Source organism: Thunnus maccoyii, chromosome 22, assembly GCF_910596095.1.
Source record: "Thunnus maccoyii chromosome 22, fThuMac1.1, whole genome shotgun sequence".
Taxonomy (NCBI): Eukaryota; Metazoa; Chordata; class Actinopteri; order Scombriformes; family Scombridae; genus Thunnus; species Thunnus maccoyii.
Window position 1 is genome coordinate 5,991,843 of NC_056554.1, and position 20,449 is coordinate 6,012,291.

Consider the following 20,449-nt stretch of genomic DNA (forward strand, 5'->3'; position numbering starts at 1 on the left):
AGAAGGCAGAAATAAACCAGTTCAAGTAATGTAATCCAGTAAAGTAATTTAAAGTTAATGTTGATAACTTACAGTTAATTACATATGTCTTTACAAGTCGGTGATGCCTCTCAGGTCAGATGTGGCATTTGTCCCAGGACTTAGTCCTTAGTCCTAGTCCCTTGTCCCTAGTCTCTAGTCCTTATACATTCCCATAACCCTTTATTGGAATGGGACAACACCCACTGACTTGTTCACATCAACATCAGAAGTTGTCTGCTCAGATGAAACCACATGTAAAGGCTGAGTGACACCAATGTTTTCAAGGGCCATTGTTTTTGTTCTTTTTTTGGTGTTTTTTAATGGCAGACCGCATTAATTTGATGTTTCATTACTGCCAGTGGTGGAGGAAGTATTCAGATCCTTTACTTGAGTAAAAGTTCCAATACAGCAACGTAAAACGACTCCATTACAAGTAAAAGTTCAGCGTGAAAAATCTTATTTAAATAAAAGTCCATAAGTATTATCAGCAAAGTATAGTTAAAGTATCACAGTAAAAGTAGTAGTTTGGTCCCTCTGACTGATATATTGTTATATATGACATCATTATATTATTAATACTGAAGCATCAGTGTGTAATTAGCATGTTACTGTTGTAGCTGCTGGAGGTGGAGCTAGTTTGAACTACAGTTAGCTAGTTTAGTCCAGTGGTTCATACAGTGGTTCCACAGTACTGTAGTACTTTCCACCACTGATTACTGCCTTCTGCTGATCAAATTGACCTTATCTATTTGAGGCATTATATTATATATAATGGTTATCCCTCAATGCCAAGTGCAGCATTCAAAAAATCTCTGTAAGTAGAAAGAGGAAGAAGGTTAAGATAAAAAAGGGAAGAAATGGAAGAGAGCACCACACTCTGAGATGGCCTCGTTTCCATTCCTATTCTATTACACATAGTTATATGTAGGCATATCACATTCTCTGTTGATGGGTTTCGCAATGTTCCCTCAAAAACACAAACACAAAAAATGTCAGCCTCATGTTAGCAATAGAGGAAGAGTCAGGGGATCACCAAAGTCAATGGGCTTCATCTTCTGAGGACCATGAATGTTTGTACAACATTTCATGGCCATCCAAAGACCAAGGTGGTGGACCAACTAAGCCAACATTGCCATCCTTAGAGCCAAACTGCTAGCATGATTAAAAACATAACTATACTCATAATAAATGAGTTCCTGTTGTGGAAAGTAAACAGCTAACACTGATAACTTTTATTATGCTAGTAACACAACTGTCTGAGATAGCTGGTTTTACTATTTGTAACAGGAGATAAAGTGGACAATTTTATCTTTTATCATACCTATGACAAATCACATACAGACAGGTGACAAATTAACAGAAAAACCGGTACAGGCCTGAATGCTTGACCCCTACAATGAGGGGATCCGGTGGCTCTGCTGTGCTTTGAGGGGCATTTTGCATGAAAAATGGTGTTCATCCCTCCAGAAGAGTTCCAGAGACTTATAAAATCAATGCCAAGGCTGAGGAACACCATTCTTCAAAAAGATATTCCTTCATTTGGTGTTTTGATGATGGTGGTAGAGAGCACTGTCTAACACGTCAGTCCAAAATTTCCTATAGTTGTTCAATTGAGTTGAGATCCGGTGACGACGAAGGCCATAGCATATGATTCACATCATTTTCATACTCATCAAACCATTAAATGACCCCTCATGCCCTATGAATTGGGGCAGTTTCATCCTGGAAGAGACCACTCCCATCAGGATAGAAAAATTTCATCATAGGATAAAGGTGATGACTCAACACCTTTGTATTGATTTGCAGTGACCCTTCCCTCTAAGGGAACAAGTGGACCCAAACCATGCCAGCAAAATGTCCCCCAAAGCATAACAGAGCCACCAGATCCCCTCACTGTAGGCGTCAAGCATTCAGGCCTGTACCAGTTTTTCCTTTAACTTGTAACCCGTCTGTATGTTTTCTAACCATTTCTTAAAACATACTGTAGTGTTAAGACTGATGAATGTGTTTTTGCTGCCCATACAGCTGTTGGTTTTTGTTACTACATTATTTCATGAAGCTTGGATCTATTTTTGTCAGAATTACATCATTTTGGCATGGTAATTCAGTTGGAAGTAAGATTTGTTTTCAAAATGATGCCCAGGCATAGTGGTGCATTCAAGTGCAGGCTTTGGAAAGAGGGTGGTAGTAATTTAAAATAGCACATGACCTGAAACATACAAAAATCCAGGTACTGTCCTCTAAACATTAGCTGCTACAGAGGGCTGAATGCTGTGTAATGGACTCGGGGTACTTGACTGTAACACGTGGTTAAAAGATCTCACTGCTCATATACCATTGTGTGTCTGTACTGTACAATTGTGTAGGAGCTTGTGTTTCTGTTGGAAAGAGAAAGAAATGGTCTGGTTGTTATCAGATATCTGCATCTGTTCTCACGCCTTAAATACAATTTAGTATTTTTGTCTAATTCCCTCAGCCTCGCCCTGAAAGATGTAACAGCACTGTCAACTCATGCAGAAGACCTTTGCCTAGCAGAAGCAGGCTGCTGTGTGTGACTCAAACATGTCTTTTGATCTTTGTGGTCTGTACGTACATGCTTTGACAAAGCTGTGGTGAAAGAAGAAGGTTGTTTACTCAGTAGAGATGAGCCATTACTGACCGACACTCTTCTAACTTGAGCTCATACTTCCCGAGAAGTGACAGTAGGACGGCCTAATCTTCAGTGTTTCTCAGATGAGTCAAAGCTAAACTGAAACAACAAACCATACACCCAACAATGAAGAAATTAAACGGTGCTTTAAAGAAAAGCAAAAAAGGTAGAGATGGATCACTGAGAGTAAATGTTAACTGTGATTTCAGTGTGTTAAGCATGTAGCTGTTTGCCAAGCACAACTCTGCACTGTGTTATGTTTTCAATGTTATTTCAATGTCATTTGGAGCTAAGTGCTCACTACTGACGTGTTTGTGCTGCACTTCTGAAAAAAGGGTGTTTGGAGGACTCTTTTACTTTAGTTTGGTACTTTGCTTTTTTATTTTGGTTTACTTTAAGTTTGACTTTCTTCAGTTGATGCTCTTATTATTAGTCAGCTCAGCTTTCATTATACAACCAGCTCCTCCTTTATTTATTCAAAACAAATACCTTTGACCTGCAGAGTCTCCTTCCTCCACGGGGCCACACAGAGTTGCTGCATGCATGGTTGCAACCTTGACAAGTGTAGACGATGTGAAAGCTACAGTATCATTATGAGCTTATTTTGTGAAATGACTTAGGAGGCAGCTCATAGAACTTGTGTGTATCCTTGTCTAGTCTAATAAATGTCAAACGCATTTCATTCCACATCAAAAATTTGAAAGCCAATTTTTTAAATATTTTGAATGCATGTATTGTTCACATGTTTGCGTGCCAACACTTTTCTTATTCCTTGCCTCTGTTGGCACATACATTTCTAGACGTGTTATTGCTGCCAACTGATGATCAGTGGATTAGTGTGAAACTGACAGCAGGATGTGAGCTGCACCACTCTCATGGGTACATGTACGTCCTTGTGTGGATGCACAATACAAACTAAACAAGGACCAACTGCTAAAAACTTTAGAACAAAACACTATCTCATAATTGTGTTTTTGTGTGTGGTTTGTGTGTTTTGTACAGTATGCTTGAACATTCCACATCCAAACCACAACTGAAGACTCTTTATCACAGAAGTATATGCTATTATATAAAATTTTTATAGAAGCTATTTTGAGGTGGAGTCTTTTATCGATAAATATTTTAAAAAGCCACTCCCTATTGAAGTTCTACTTCCAACTTCATCAAACTTTATTTGAACTTTAAATTGGCCACCAAATATAAACATTATTTTTTTCAGTCAACTTTTGGAAACCAGTTGCATATTTTGGGAGATCATATTTAGGGGCGGCTATGGCTCAGGAGGTAGAGTGGGTTGTCCACTAATCAGAAGATCAGCGGTTTGATTCCTGGCTCCCCCAGTCTGCATGTCGAAGTGTCCTTGGGCAAGATACTGAAACCCAAAGTTGCTCCTGATGGCTGTGCAGTGTATGAATGATTTGAATCCCTCTTATGGGCAGGTTGAGACATGGTAGCCCCTGTACCCATTCAGCGTATGAATGGGTGAATGTGACTTGTAGTGTAAAAGCGCTTTGATTTGTCGGAAGACTAGAATGGCGCTATACAAGTACAGCCCATTTACATTTGAGATTTTATGCTGTTTACGAGACTTTATAACAGGAGTCAGTGGAGGCAGAGAAACCTCACTGCTGTTGTGGTTTTCTATACCAGAAATGATCTTTTACATCTCATCTCACTATTTTTATGACTCAGTCAAAAATTGCAAGACAGGAAGGCTCTGCAGCAGTTGATTAAAACCAACATTGGTACCCATCTACCAAGCATCATTGATATTGGTGAGGTGAGGAGCCTGCATAGAGCCCAATGGATTTTAAAAGACAATACCCACACCAACGACAGCCTATTCACCTTGCTGCCATCTGGTAAAAGATACAGAAGTATCTGCTGTCATACCACCAGACTACAGAGAATCTTCTTTCCTCAGGCTCTGAGACTCCTCAATTCATCCTCTGCACTACAACATAAAAAATAGTTTTCATTGTTATTTGTTGGTCCATTTTTTGTGGTTTCTGTTTTTGTGAGTGGCATTGAGGGGCTACAGACTACATTTTGTTGTGCAACCTTGTGTTGTAAAATGATACTAAAAAAGATCTTGAATCTTGAATTTGTTTTCTGTAGTCAAGTTGTTTCTCATAACTGGTGAAAATAGGTCAGAAACTGTTAGCTGGCTACCAGGCCACCAGCTTGGTCAGCCCATGTTTCTTGTGGCAATGTTGTATTGTCCACTGCACTGTTGGCATTATTAAGTGAATTCAGGTCAGTTAGAGGCAAATATACTTCCTCTGTACTTCTGCACTGTATAACACGAAGATCAAATACCTTTTAGTGGCTTGTGTTGCAATCGGAAGCATTTTGCTATTTGCACACTGCAAATGACACTAAGTTAGAGAGTTGCTTTGTTCAAGTTTGCATTATTGTTCTTTAATATGTTTCTCTTAACATTTATAAAGATATATATTTCAAAAACAGGAACAAAAGCCATGTGGTTACAGAGTAGAGAGAAAGCAAAGACAGGCCTCCAGTGACCTTGTCACAGAGCTCCTCCTCCTCCTTACTTTATAACTGGTGTGACAGCTTCAAGTCAGCAGTGTGACTAATGTGGATGGATTGTTATCATTGCTGTATTGTTTAGATGAAGTTAAAAGTATGACTTTGTGTATTGGTTTTTAACCCAACAGACATTAAAGTGTAAAAATATACATCAGAATCAGCAGTGAAAGAACAGAGGCGTTGTAGTGAAGCGACTGGAACAAACAAACAAGAAACAGCATCACAAATGAAACCACATAGACATCCTGTTAGGAGGGCGGGGGTGGGGGGCGAGAAAACCACTTGGGTAGAACAGTGTGAGAGCTTGACCAGAGCGGGAATTCAGAAGCGAGACTTTTTTTTTTCTTTTTCTCATCAGTCACTCGGCTGTTACCGCTTGAAAACAGCTCACTGACTTGATGAGAGTTTGAGAGGAAGAGAGAAACAGCAAACCTTTAAGTTTGAACAAAACATCCACCAAACCATACAAATATGTGATCATGAGTTTTTATCATCTGAGTATGGCACCACTTTTTATTTCTAAGCATCAAAAAAGGGATCAAGTCAAAATAGAATTTAAAGAAAGTTTTGGCATATCCATTTGTATCAATCTATTCGCTGCATCCACGACACCGGAGCATTCTGAACGAAGGGTAAAAGCAAGCTTTTTATGTCAGGCGACCACAACTAAACCTCCAGACACATCCCCCCATGGGCGGATGGCTACAGTATTTTAAGAGCAAACAGGACACACCTTACAAGTGTCTGTCTCTGAAATGTTCAAATGCAGTTCGGCCTCTCTCTGCGGTGAATTCACTCAGAAAAGATATTTGACATCACGTCTTTCCAGTTTTAGCTATCTGGTGGTCACAACAGTCTGTGTGTTACGTAATCAGTTATATCTATTTTAAAAAAGCATCATGATGGAATATGAATTGACATCCTGTGTACTGACATATGTAGGTGGACTGTTGCTCCCTACTGACGGAGAGCTTAACTGCACACAACTGTTGACATTGACTTCATCCACAACCAAAGATGTACAATAGAAGACGGCACAGTAAAGTCACACAAAACCATTGTAGCTTATATAGTGCATTAATTGTAAATGCTCTTTTTTTAGATATCGTGTATTTATTTATCATTGTATTTTATTGTTCTATGGACTCCCAAGTTATTGTAATCAATAAGAAAAACATGTTTAAACTATACATTTAGTCATGAGAAATAAAAAAGAACTGGATGATTTAAATATATATATATCTCAATATCTGTGGTTCTTTGCTTTTATCATCAATTGGAGGTCATCATATATCAAACATAATTGATTTCACCGAGCTAGATGTAAAATGTAGAAACCACCTATTTTTTTATTATTAGAATAAACATTTAATGGTGCAGTGAAGCATATGCATGATTTAAGATGATCAAAACCAGAGAGAGAGCAGCAGCAGTGCAGGTTTTGGAAGGTTTGGTTTGATTCAACAGTAAACATCAGTCCAGGTCTGACACTCTCAGTCCAGAGTAAATCATCTCCTTCTCTGTGCTCCTCTGTCTCCTGCTCTTGCCTTGCCTTTTTTTGAAGTCCAGGGCCACGTACTGCAAAGCACCAGATTCCTCATTCTGTTGGAAATAAGAAGACTAAATAATTATCATGGGATGCAAAACTTAAAAATTACACTGCAGTAACTTTGCAGTGCAAGATATGAATGTGTAGACCTAAATTTTATTTAAGAAAAGGTAGTGGCAAACACAAAAGTTTTAAGGCCTTGAACTAAAAGAACTGAGAGGTGGAGCAGACCTCATGTTTTCTGGGAGTTTGTTCGGGATATGGGGTGCAATGAAAACTTAATGCTGCTTCTCCATGTTTAGTATAGACTTTGAGAACCTTTGAGAAAGGAAACCTGTCCCTGATTATGTGAGAGATCTGGACGGTTCATATTGTAGCAGTATAGAGAACCAGCTACTGCTGACTTTAGCCCTCCAAGTCTTGATGCTACATCCTGATGGTGCTGTTGAGGCTGACACAACAACCACCATGGGTGATTTAGGAGAAGATGGGCTGTTACACCATATGGAGAGAAAAAGAAAGCCGGTCTGAAAAGGGTAAAGAAATCTTCACTCTACGGAATACAGATCAAATAAAAAGAAATCAATATTATGTTTCCTCTCTGGTTGACGTTGTGGAGTTCCTGGTTGCCAATCAGTTTCCATTGAGGGGTAAAGTTGAGGCATTTGACAATACGGAGGATGGAGGAAGTGGATTATTCGTGTCTTTGCTGGATTTTAACATTGGGAAGGACCTCCAGCTCGCAGAAATTGTAAAAACTGTCCCAAAGATGCTGTCATGGGCAACATTGTCACAGAGGCAATTGTGAAGGAGATCGGGGAGTTGTGTTACATTCTTAAAGTTGATGGAACCAGAGATTGTACTGGAATGGAAAATGTTTCTATTATTATTCACTTCTTCAATGAAGACATGCTGGCAATAACAGAGCGACTGCTGGTGATGACAACTAGTGAATTGGGTGATGCTCATACACTTACCAATGTCATCTGTTCTGAGCCAACCAATGCAGGCCTGACCATGTGTAAAGGTGTTACAGGTGTTACACTATGTTTGGGCAAACACTGATTACATTACTTGTCCACTGCCTCCACAGGAAATTTATTTTTTTATAGAAATATAACCCATGTAGTTAATTTTTGCATATCAGTACCGCGTTCATAAAAAAACCCTCTCATTTGTAAAATACTAAGCATGTTAACAATACTTAGTCAGATGACGGACACCACAATTATACAATGAAAGTGAGTACTCTGTGAGTCTGTTCCTCTCAGAACAACATGGAGTACTTCAGGCCATGCCCACTGTTTTGCTTGCCCTGAAACTTTCACCGACATTAGGTGCCTCCACCTCCATGTACGAGAACTCATTCTCAGTACTTAAGAACATTTTTACTGTTTTTACTTATGTGTTATCGTTGTGTTATTATTATCTCAGGTGTGTTTTGAGTAAAACATTTCAGTCAATGCAAAATGTGCTTGTCTTTGCCTTTATTTACACCTAAGTGATTTCTCCTTGTGTTTTTGTCAGATTATTAGGAAACAAAGAGAATGGATTTTTGTGATTTGGTTTCACTTTCACTATACACGACTACATGGCCACTTGCCATTAATTGGCCCCCTACTGCTCCGCTAAATGGCTGGGATGATAAAGTAGTAAGTGAGTAAGGCAACTAGCCTGTGGTTGGCCGGGCTCAGTAAGGCAGTCTGAGGATATGGCGCGGCAGGGCATACATTCGTTCGGCCCTGCTTACTGTACACCTAGAGTCCAGTAGAGGGCGGAGCCTGTGTGAGATAGAATGAAGGTTACAATATTGTAAACCTAGTTTTATAAGCACAGGCTTACATCTACTGATGGACCCCGACCACTCCCATGCTGTCCGCTGAAGTGGTTTTGGGTGGGACACATGTAATTGGTAGGAGCGTCCTGATTGGCCGGCTATGTACATGCAAATTTCAGTGAGCGATTGCGTGCATGTGATTGGAGAGGAGTATTAGCCATAGTGGTGTAATGTAGGCCTATAGTATGACTATTCAGCTCAACCCAAACTGTAGTACATGACGCTTACAGAGTGATGTAGGGTTGTGTGGTTTGGTCAACATTTGATGAGCTTCAGAAATAGATGTCAGTTTATTGGGTGGGTAAGGTGTGTTCACTGCTCATAACCACAATTTTACACAAGATGTAATCATTTGATAATCACCTGACTCACACCTGAGTAGTGTATTATCATTAGTCACTGTACAGCAGTTTGACTACAAACATAAAGCTGTTATTGAAGATGTTTTCCTGCCTTAAAATTTCAAATGTTCTGCAGCAAGGAACAGGGTGCATTTCTGAATGTATTGTACTATACTTTCATAGTGTGTTTCAACCGCAATGCACAATTTTTCACATTCATATGTTGAGTTTGGTCACAGTTTAACAAAGTAAACACTTGTGTGTGGGCCTTTTTTTATCTGACATCTTTCCAGCATGGAAAGACACAAGCTGATACATGATGTGAATTTAGACGAACCAGTTAGATCTCTAAAAAGCTTTTGAAATATGACTTTAATAAATTATTTTGATGGAATATTATTTTTTCAAAAAAATCATTAGACCTTTGATAGGTATGGTTATAATGCAGAGAACTGAATGCCAGTCTTCCTGTTTATCACCACAATGGAAAATAACAAGCAGGGCATCAAAACATGTCCATATTTGTATGCAAACAGGCATTACTTGAGCTCAGACCACACTGCACTCTCTCTTCCTGTCAAACAACCAACATGACCTCAGTAACACTGAAGAACTCCATCTAAACTCTCTTTAATCTGACAATTATCAATGTCCTTACTGACCCCTCCTCAATCAAACACCAATCATAATCTTTTGCTTTTACATTGAGATTGAAGGCAGATTAAATAAATAAAGGAAAATAAACAATTGTGAGAAATAAAACTCAGTGCTAAGACTACAAATTTGCCACAAATATATCTTTATTACAAATTGGATTTTTGTGACATGGTGATAGTTGCTTCTCCCACCTGCCAGCTGTACAAAAATACAACAGTAGAGTGATATACTGGAACAAGTTATCAATTAACCTCTAAACTGCAGTTCCAGGTGCTTCCTGAGTCTATCTGGTGGCAGCATAAATCACATTTGGCTCCACTTCTCTCCCTGATGCAGGCCTTCGGATTCTTTTGGGCTTTGGATTGAAACTCAGCGCTGCGTAGTTCAGGTTATCAGAGCCCAGATTCTGCAAATTAAAGTATTTACAATCACTCATCTGACATTTGTAAGGAAAAACTAAAAGAAATAACTGATAAATCACTTGAAGTGACTGTAACACTTTCTACATTTTAATACATAAAAGAAAGTTTTCAAGTTAGATTCACCTCACTCTGTGGTGTATTTTGCTCTTCATTAGGAGCTATACGAGAGACAACACATGTGATCAGTTAATTAATGACATTTATCATATTTCAAACAAAACAAAAATAGGACATGCAAAACCTCATATAAAAAGATACAGTAGCTCTCACAAGTACCTGTCTGAAGTTTCCTGATTTTGACAACCAAACCAATGATAATCATAACAAGGAGAACAGTCTGACCACCCAAGACCACACGCAGCAGGTTTGTTATTCCATCAGACTTTTCTACAAGAAAGATTGAAAGATCAGATTCTACTTCAGCTTTAGTGTTTTGGCACCCTGCTAACATTAAAACTCAATCTAGTTTCACCTTCAGTTGACTGACAGTTTGTGCAATAAAAGAAAATTGTAGGAGAATCTTACTTTTACACACGCTGTCCACGTCATCACTGAATTCATCGTGACCTTGATATGAAACAAAGATTGATTTAAACTGAATGTTATTTTGAAACAATTGCTTTGTAATCATAATGCTGAAGTAATCACATATGTTGGATACAACGGTGAGAATTTAAATTTGCTATATACCATAGAACTCAAGAGACAAGAAAACTGAAAACATTCTTACCTTGAACTTTTAAATCTATTACTTTAAGTACTGTACGTCCATCCATGTAAAATCCACAGAAATACAGCCCAGAGTCGGATAAATCCACTTGCGTGATTTTAAGAGAGACAGTAGAGACGTTGGAACTCATTTTGAATTTCCCATTTTGGAATCCATCACAGTATTCAGCATCATTATCAGATCTGTACATAGAGGAGATACAGCTGATCTTGGTTCTTTTGACAAGTCTGGACCAATATGTGTGAGTTGGAGTTCTGGACATGTTGGAGCACTGCAGTGTGACTTCTTCACCAGGCCGGACCTCCACAGTCTGAGACTCAGAAACTGAGACAGTGATCCAGCCTGAAACACACAGAGACAACAAGAGATTTACTCCTCAGCTGATAAAGCAACAGGGACCTAAAGCCTTACACCTTAGATGTAGATGTTTAATATTTCAATGCCAGTACTTACTGAGGCTGCAGAGAAGTAAAGCTGTTATCAAGATAAAGCTCCTCATTGTGCACATGATCATCTTCCTGCAATGACACGCTATTCACTTTGTAGAGAAACTTTGTTGGAGAGAGGCGGGATGTTTTTTATACCGCTGCTCTCACTGGCCACATAAATTATCCAATCAAGAAGTGTTTAAGCAAAATCAAAGCCCCAAAGAGTGAATTATAATGATCACAATACAATATAAATGTATTCTTCAGGCTGTTATTTGAAAATGAAATCTAAAGTTATGATAATTGCCCATAAATCAACAACAATACAATAATGCATGAATAGTTAGCCTTCAGTGGTAATCTTACAAAGAAACTATTTATAAACTTTGTTAACCTCCACACTGAAAAATGTCCCAAAGTAGTTGCCTTCAATATATGCACTTGTTGGTAAGAGTCTGAGTAGGTAAACTTGTTGTGTTTTCTCCTGAGTTTGTTTTCTTTTCGCACAGAAAAAAATTAAAGCAAACCAAAATACATCGCTAATAACTATGTGAGAACCTTCTCTCCTCTCACTGGTCAGATGTGTCTGGGGCAGGAGCGAGACTGTAAACACAGGAAGACCTCTCCTGAAGATGGTCTTATCTGTCGATTTATCAAAAAGTCACAGTCCAATCTGCATGCAAAGTGCACCTAGTCACAAGAGCCTTTTAGCTCAAACTTTCTTGTAGTTTGGTCAGACTGAGGTCAGATCACATTCCCACCACAAAAAAACTGTCCCAGAGTTCATTTATGACCAGACTGAGACAACTTCCTCTAGTAGTAGTTTTGGTGCAGTTGTGTGTTCAGAACTGCACAAACAAGGTGGAAAATGAACCATAGTGTGATTGAACCAGACTCAACAACACTGGCCTTTAGTAGCCATTGTTCAAGGAAAAGGGACCCATGGATTCAACAGTGGGGACAGACTGACAGCTGAACTGATAAAGTGAAAATTAAAAGCCTTCAATGCATGAGGCCTAAACACGAAGGGCAAGGATGACTAGCTTTGATGTCAGCTTTCATTTATTATGGACTGTATTCTTTTGAAAAGCTTCTATACAGATATAGAGGTATATCATGTTGCTTGCTTTACAGTGTAGTGTGGAAAAATCTATTCATTCCTATCCTTTACTCAAGTAAAAACAGTTATGTAAAAATGTGCTCAGATAAAAGTAAAAAGTAAGTCAGTTAAAATGTACTCTGAGTAGATGTTACTACATTACATGTTACATTTTTTAACTGGACCACCTTTAGGCTACCAAATACATTGCATTAAATGTAAATCCCACAAAAGTAGTGGAACAACATCACTTCACTGAGCCCTCGTGTCCAAATCAACAATAAAATCAATTTTTATAGATGGCACTTTGCAGCCTGTGCATACAACTGATTACCAATTAAAAATATATCACGGTCACTTAGCTTACTCGCCGGGTGGTGCAATAAATCATCGATTAATTAAGGTAAATGCAACATTTTTTTAAACTATGTCGAAGTACAATAATGCCAACCATACCCCATATTGATGTCATTCTTTATTTTATTGCATTATTCTGCATTGTTTTACTGTTCACAAACTGCTAGGCCCGGCCCAGGTGCAACCCCTGACTCTAGGCTGGTGAATGTACCCAGTCAACATGTATGCTTTCCAGAGTGTCAGCTGAGTACAGTGTCACCTCTCTGCTCTCCTGAGGCTAGTGACACACCAGCGACTGTCTTTTTTTCCTTTCTCACATGGCTTATCAGGACTTTTTCATGTGACTTTGTGTTGACTCTGTAACGAATTCAACTTCAAATGTACAATACTTTAGGGAAAAAGCACTTAAGTAAAAGTAAAATCACAGATTTTTAAATATACTCAAAAAAGTACAGGTACACAAAAAAACAACTTTCTTCCAGTAACAACAGTAAATGTAATTCATTACTTCCACCTCTGGATCCCGGTAACCATGTACAGATAGTCTTAACATTGAGTCTAATTTCTCTTGTACCTCTCTTGGGAATGCATTGCCCACCCTTTTATAGATGGGATTCTAATGATTGGAACATTGGAATTGTATTGATAACATGAAATTCATTACAGTGAAGTTAAACATAGTTAAAAGAGTTTAATTCTAAATGCACTGAAAAAGCAAACACAATGCCAATGAAAACATGACATTTTCAAGAGCGGGATTTATATCGGCATCTTAGGCAATATCTTGTTTTCTTGTAAAATGTATTGTTTAGAGCAATTACATGCTAACTTACATTGTTTTTGTTTTATTTTAAGGCATTTTGCATTTGTCACCTCTGAGGATGACTATACGGAGAAGTCGTAGTGTGGCACAGAGTGACAGAGGGTCCTGGCAGCCATGTGAGAAGTGTAGTTCAGAGTTCATAAAATTTGTGGAAGAGAAGAAGAAGATGGACATTCTTTCCAGCATAAGTAAGTTTATATTGTTAGCCATTGCCATGAGGGTTATACCATCTAGTGGCAACTTTTAAACCATTAAATACACCTCACCAAGTGTAAGTCACAGAGCAACTTTATTTGGCAGATGGGCTCCTATGTTAAAGTTTGACCACATATCCATTAGAGAAAAAAAGTCTATGCAACCCAGCTCACTTTTTTTGCTTAATGTAACGTTACAGCCTTTATTTAAGTCAAGACGTGTGAGGAATATATTCTCCTAGTGGCTCATATAGTTTGTCCAATCTGTGAAACATGTTCTTGAAGGCCGGTTTCTTTACTATCTAGAACCAAACTTGATCCAGTTACTAACATGGTTAAATATTCTGTGATTCTGTCTATAAGTGTTTACATTTATAGACAGAATGTCAGCTGTCCTGTTTATATTTTCTGGAATGGAATCAGCCACTCTGTGCTGCAGACTGTAGGCTATAAAATAAATATTGCGGGGTATTTGGTTCTCAGTTAATTCTTGAGATTGGTAGTTTCTTGTTTACTTGTTTGACGGAGATAGTCCTAAAAACAAATTTAACATTTTGCCTAGCGATACCGCACTCTGTGTCCATGTATATATTTTTGGTATGTTGCGAAAAGATCTAGAAATGCATAGGTGTTTATAACCTTTGGTATAGATGCTTTTGTTTTGTGAAATACTTAATATTTGAAATATCAAACCTTTCTACAATTAATCCTTTTTTAGGGGTTGAACCACAATATTTAAGAACAACTGTTTATAATATATAAAAGTGTAGATGTTTGTTGAAATACTGAATATTTGAAATCTCAAGCTGTTATCAAATGATTAATCAAGTTAAATAGCCTGAAAAGGGAAGTACGTCATTTTTGGTGTCAGAGTAAATTCAGTTTATGCAAACATGTTGGGAGAATTGTGAACACATTTTTTTTTAGCTGTCATGAACCACAAAGGTTGAGAACAACTGCTTTAACAGTGAACTGACATTTGCACTGTGGTTTTGTTTTGATTTTGAATATCAAGTTAACACTGATGTTGCATGTTTAATGTAAATGCAAAATAAAAGGGGGTTTTAGGAGAAACATTTCAGATTGAAGGGATCTTAAGAAGATGTAGAATTAAGATCTTACTTACAACTCCCTAGTGCTCCTCGTGGCTTTTAAGGAGCAATAAGCATTTTGCCCATTATAATCTCAATTCAGTATCCATTTGTCTCACCTAAGTCTTAAAAAGTCAATAGTCTAATTTTTTCTCCTAAGGGGGTTTTAGGAGTAACAATTGAGACTGAGGTGATCTCAAAAAGATACACAATGGAGATCTTACTACTTTTCCAAGAGTTAAAGAAAAGACTATCCTGAGCAAAAGATTTCCCCATTAATTGTTTTAATTTATATCAGCAAGCCTCCCTACTGTCATGAGGAGAGTAGAGTAGGTGGACCCAAACACAAAAGACAGCAGGCAGATGGGATCAAACACAGAATATCTATTGAAGAAAATCAAGAAACTGTGACACAGGAACAAGGTTAACTGATCAGATGACTCTACAAAGATTGAACTGAAAACTGGACTTAAATACAAAAGGAATGATTATAAACTGAACACAGGTGAGTGAAATAAGATACAAGTCAAAAACATGAGGTAATCAACAAAGGTGGGAAAACACAGGAAGTAAAGGTAACAAAACACAAGGAGAAAACATTTCAAAATAAAACAGGAACTAAAAATCCAAACACAAACAGAAAGTCCTGTCAAGATGTGACACCTTCCTGTTCTCATGTCTTGTTTCATTTCAGTTTGATCTGTTTCTCTCTGTGTTATACTTTAAATTGTAAATTACACTATTTTGTTGATCTATTTGTTTTAATTTTGCATGTGTGTGTGTTTGTGAAGCACTTTGTAACTGTGTGTTTTACAAAGTGCTATATAAAATAAGCTTTACTTACTTAGTTACTCCATCAAATACCAATCACATTCCTTTGCTTTTAGAGTGAGCTCAAAGGAAAACACAGTAAGTAAGACATAGGTGAGTAAGTAAGTGAGTGAAGAAGAAACTGATTATGTTGATGGTAACTCCTCCCAGTCACCCGCACAAAAATCACAGCAGCAGATTAATATGACTAAGCATCAGTTCCACTTTGAGGCTGATAAAATGACAGCAAATTAAACAATGCCTTTATATGAATTTGTCAGCAGTGCAGCTGATGCTGTGGAGTAATTGAATGGTACTTAATGAGGCTGCAGAGAAGTAAAACGTTATCAAGTTAAAGATCATAATTATGCATATGATTGCATCACTGCAATGGCTTTTTATAACACTGTAGGGTTCAAAGAGGTGGGATATTTTTAAATGTTTAGCATGTTTACATCGTCCACATAAAGGGCTTCTGAAAGATGAATGTTAAAGCATAATCTTGGCCTCAAGGAGTGACTTACAAAGTTGACAGTATGACACAAAGTTATTTTTCTCTCAAAGTTATTTAAATATTCTTCATTTTAACATTATACCTGGTATTTTCAAAAGCTTGGCAGCTTTGTGACGCAGGCTGACCCTGAACAAGGGCTGCAATTCCACATTATTCCAGCACATGAATATTCAAAACTGTGTACCATCCACCTGAAAGTACAGCTGCCCTTTTTCATATCACCAATTTACATAAAATAAATTCCACTAATCCTAAATAGGAGGGGCAAAGATTATGACTGTTGGTGTGTGGAATTACAATTACATTACCATCAACCTATTTCCTTTTTTTTTGCAGTTTGTGTTCCTTATCATGTTTTAAATATATCAGAATAAGAACGCATGAAGACAAAACATTCAGTATAGTACTACACAAAAAGTGCTTATTGGCATAATCTTTGATTCATAATGTAAACTTGATAAATTGATTAAACATGATTGGGATTAAACATGTACAGGCTGGAGCAAAGTGAACAGTTTCATATGAGGCTGGTTTCAAAAGCTCCCGTACATATACTGGCTGACCTTTTTCTGCTTGACAGAAGCTGAAAACGGCTGTTCACTCTCTCATGATTGTCACCTGAGTCCAATTTACAGTGTTGTCTCTTCCTGTCAAAGTTTTTATACCCCAATCCCAAGAGAAATGGTATTTCATTCAGCTGTATTTTTCATGATTGTTATGGCAACTAAATTTGAAACTCCACTGCTGCAGACCTCCAGCTAACTCCACTATAAGGGAATCTTGACACACATCAGTGTTCCTTCTTGCTCCTTGTCTAACAAACACTGATTAAAATTCTTTTGCTCTCAGATTAAAATCTAAAATAGTCAAACGTGTGACACAGAGATTGTGACATTTTGCATGATTCACTGTTACAAAGTTGGACTTTTTGACAAAGTAACTCTGATACTATGGTGATAGTTTAAAGTGATGGTACATCCACCAACCTCAGTAAAACACACAGTGGATGAATAATAAAATCATCAGTTCCGCTTTGAGCTGCAGTTTCAGGTGCCTGTGAATCTATCTGGTGGAAGAATAAATAACTTGAGTCTCCACTTCTCTCTCTGATGCAGGCCTGTGGTTTCTCGTGTCTTTTAGTTGAAAAGTCACAGCTGCATAGTTCAGGTCATCGGAGTCCTGACTCTGTGAATAAGAGAATACTGTTATTGTCATGTTATAATCTTACTGTCACTCATCTCATATAGCTAAGTTTTTGAGAAATCAATTGTCTTGATGTGATTGTAGCACCTTCTTTAACACAAAAAATGTAAAAATGAAACTGAATAAACTTCAGTCTTTACCTCTGTCTGAGGTGGATTCAGTTCTTCAACATGAGCTAAATGATAGAAACAAACAAAATTGTTGCTGTCAATACATTTTAGTAAACAGCATGTTATGGACTTTTATGTCATATAGGCGCAACCTAAAAAATAGGTAAAATTGTAATAAAACTAAAAGTACCTGTCTGAAATTTCCTGATTTTGACAACCAGACCGATAATGATCATAACAAGGAGATTAGTCAGACCACCCAGGATCACACTCATCGGCTTTGTTATTCCATCAGACTCTCCTACAAGAAAGATTTACAGATCAGATTCTACTTTAGCTTTAGTGTTTTGCCACCCTGCTAACATTAAAACTGAATCTAGTTTCACCTTCAGTTGACTGACAGTTTGTGCAATGAAAGAAAACTTTTGGAGAATCTTACTTTTACACTGGCTGTCCACGTCATTAGTGAATTCATCATGGCCTTTTACAAGAAAGATCATTAAATCAGAATCTGTACATTTTACATTTAGTGACTTGCCTTCTGATTCAGATTTAACAGGACAGAACTGACTAATAATTAACAAAGATCCATGCACAATGACAGATTTTTAATGGGAGGCAGGAAGAATTAAAATTTTAGGTTATGCAAGGAATCTAAAATTGTAAACTGTCATCATGAGTTTCACCAAAATTAAAATATGAAGATAAAATTCTCCTAATGTTATTTTGACAGTAGTCCCAAATACTTAACGACAATCTTACCTTGAACCTCTAAATATGTTGCACTGACAATAATTGGGTTTTTGCTCACATAATATCCACAAAAATACAGTCCAGAGTCTGTTGAATCCAATTGCTTGATTTTGAGAAAAAATGTAGAAATGTTGGATCTCATTTCAAATTTGCCATTTTGAAATCCCTCACAGAATGAAGCAGGCTCGAGAGGCTGGAACATAGATGAGATACAGTGAGGCTTGGATCTCTTGACCACTCTGAACCAGAATATCTGAGAGGGAACACTGGAAAAGTTGGAGCACAGCAGTGTCACGTCTTCACCAGGCTGAACATCCACAGTGTAAAACTCAGAAACTGAGACAGAGATCCAGCCTGAAACAAGCGCACAGCTGATAAATCTACAGGAACCTAATCAATACCTTTATACAAATCTACTTACATTGCAGTTGATGGTGTTGAGTAATTCAGTGCCAGTACTTACTCACGATGCAGAGCAGTAAAGCTGTAGTTGAGATGAAGTTCCTCATTTTGCGAATGATTGTGTCACTGCAATTGCACAAAGGTGTGAGCTCCTGTAAGAGGGTTTGAAGAGGCGGAGTTTTTTCTATACATCTTCTTTACGCTGATCACACAAACACTTTTGAAAAATCATCAAAAAAAACCACAAAAACCCCACACACAATCAAAGCCTTACGGAGTGAAATCCTCGTTACTTGAAAGTAGAACGTCATGGGATAGAGGTATGAGTGAGAAGAGTGGGGAGTTGGAGGTTTGTGTATGTGTGCCATCTTCCTCAACCCAACAAAGATGACTTGGAAATGTACCACAAATTCAAAACTGGTCAGTCACTATATGTCACCCTGCTGTCTTGTCTTCTAAAATGTCCAGCTGATCAGACTTCCATTTTTTCCCTGCTTGTTTTGTATGAAAAAGTAACCTTAACCCTCAACAATAGGGCTGTTGTAAATAAGGGCAACTGTATGGTAAATATACTGCATATTGATAGAAGTTGTTTAAATTTTTATTATAACACTAACATAAATTTATTTATTATGTTATACAACTATAACATAAATTTAGACAATCTGAGGAGTTGTTCACAAGAGCAGTCTGAGGCCATGTGTAAATTGAGGTTCATTTAAACTGTGACTGAGATCAATCAATTTGCTGCAAACACTGCTGCACTGAGAGGACTGAATACGTATCACAGAAAAGATGGACGCTGCACCTGCTGTAGCTTTGCTGTGGTCTGTCATGTCTTATGCATGTGCAGTCTGGAGCAGAGTGAATGGTTTCTTATGAGGCTGTGCATGTGTCACGATACATCTTTTCATAGTTTTAGAAGAGATGGATTTAAAGACAACAGAAAGTTCACTCAGTACATCTGTAAAAATCACAAAATATCTTTTGATTTCAAAAGACATGATGAAGTATCATCGCTCTTTGGGAACGTAAGCGTCTTTGTTGTATGTGGTTATCATGCAGAGAGCTGATGGCCAAACTTCCTATTGCTGAGACCTCACTCATGATACAGATACAGATATCTCACTGATACAGAGATGGCTGTTTGTTACCTCAGTGCAAAGTACAACAATGAGCAAGTGGAAGTCATATATATTTTATTATACTTTATTGCAAATGATCAATTCAGATATTTAGCATACCACTAGAGACATGTAATGACCAAAGATGGTACAGAAACGTAGTCTTCAACTGTGCTGCAGCACGGTGTCTTCAAGTGCTACATACATTCTGTCAGCAACAACAAAACTGTGTCATTGTTTTGTGGCTGTTGCTTTAGTTGTGAGTTACATGCTGGAAAAAATAGCGCACAACTGAAGACCAGTCTTCTTGTGGTTGAGACTTTACTGTATGTTGATACAGACAGTGCTGTTTGTTACCACAGGTGAAGAATATAAATTCATGTTGCATGTTTTCACTTCTTGCTCTTGGACAGTAAGATCACTTTGTTTTCCTGTGAATGACTTTGAGATCTTACTAACCTTAACATGGACAAAGTGGATCTAGATGAACTGTTTTAGCTTCAGATGACTGACAATCTGCACAATGAAAGAAATGTGATGTACGTGCAATATAAATATAGAAAAAGAAATAAACCAAGAATGGGAACTGAAAGAAAAACAGGACACTGTAATAAGTTTACCTTCAACATTTAAACTTATCACATTACAATATGGCTTTCTGACTATGTAAAATCCACACAGGTGTCAGGAAATTCAAACTTAGTTTCTGAACTCTATTCGACTACATTCCACCATGTATAAAATTTGACAACATTCTTACCTTGAATATTTAAAAATGTTGCAC

General features: G+C 37.6%; 2 protein-coding genes across 2 annotated transcripts; both read right to left on the reverse strand.

The window, feature by feature from the left end:
• Window positions 1-9,852: 9,852 nt before the first annotated feature.
• LOC121890072 lies at window positions 9,853-11,256 on the reverse strand. Its single transcript, XM_042402339.1, has 5 exons — window positions 11,211-11,256; window positions 10,758-11,099; window positions 10,304-10,414; window positions 10,151-10,185; window positions 9,853-10,011 (listed from the first exon to the last, which is right to left on the reverse strand). The coding sequence occupies exons 1-5, from the start codon at window positions 11,254-11,256 to the stop codon at window positions 9,889-9,891; spliced, it is 657 nt and encodes a 218-aa protein (XP_042258273.1). The 3' UTR covers window positions 9,853-9,888.
• Window positions 11,257-17,135: 5,879 nt separating this feature from the next.
• On the reverse strand, window positions 17,136-18,648 carry LOC121890071. The gene is made up of 5 exons (XM_042402338.1): window positions 18,603-18,648; window positions 18,149-18,493; window positions 17,577-17,687; window positions 17,417-17,451; window positions 17,136-17,258 (listed from the first exon to the last, which is right to left on the reverse strand). The coding sequence occupies exons 1-5, from the start codon at window positions 18,646-18,648 to the stop codon at window positions 17,136-17,138; spliced, it is 660 nt and encodes a 219-aa protein (XP_042258272.1).
• Window positions 18,649-20,449: the final 1,801 nt, after the last annotated feature.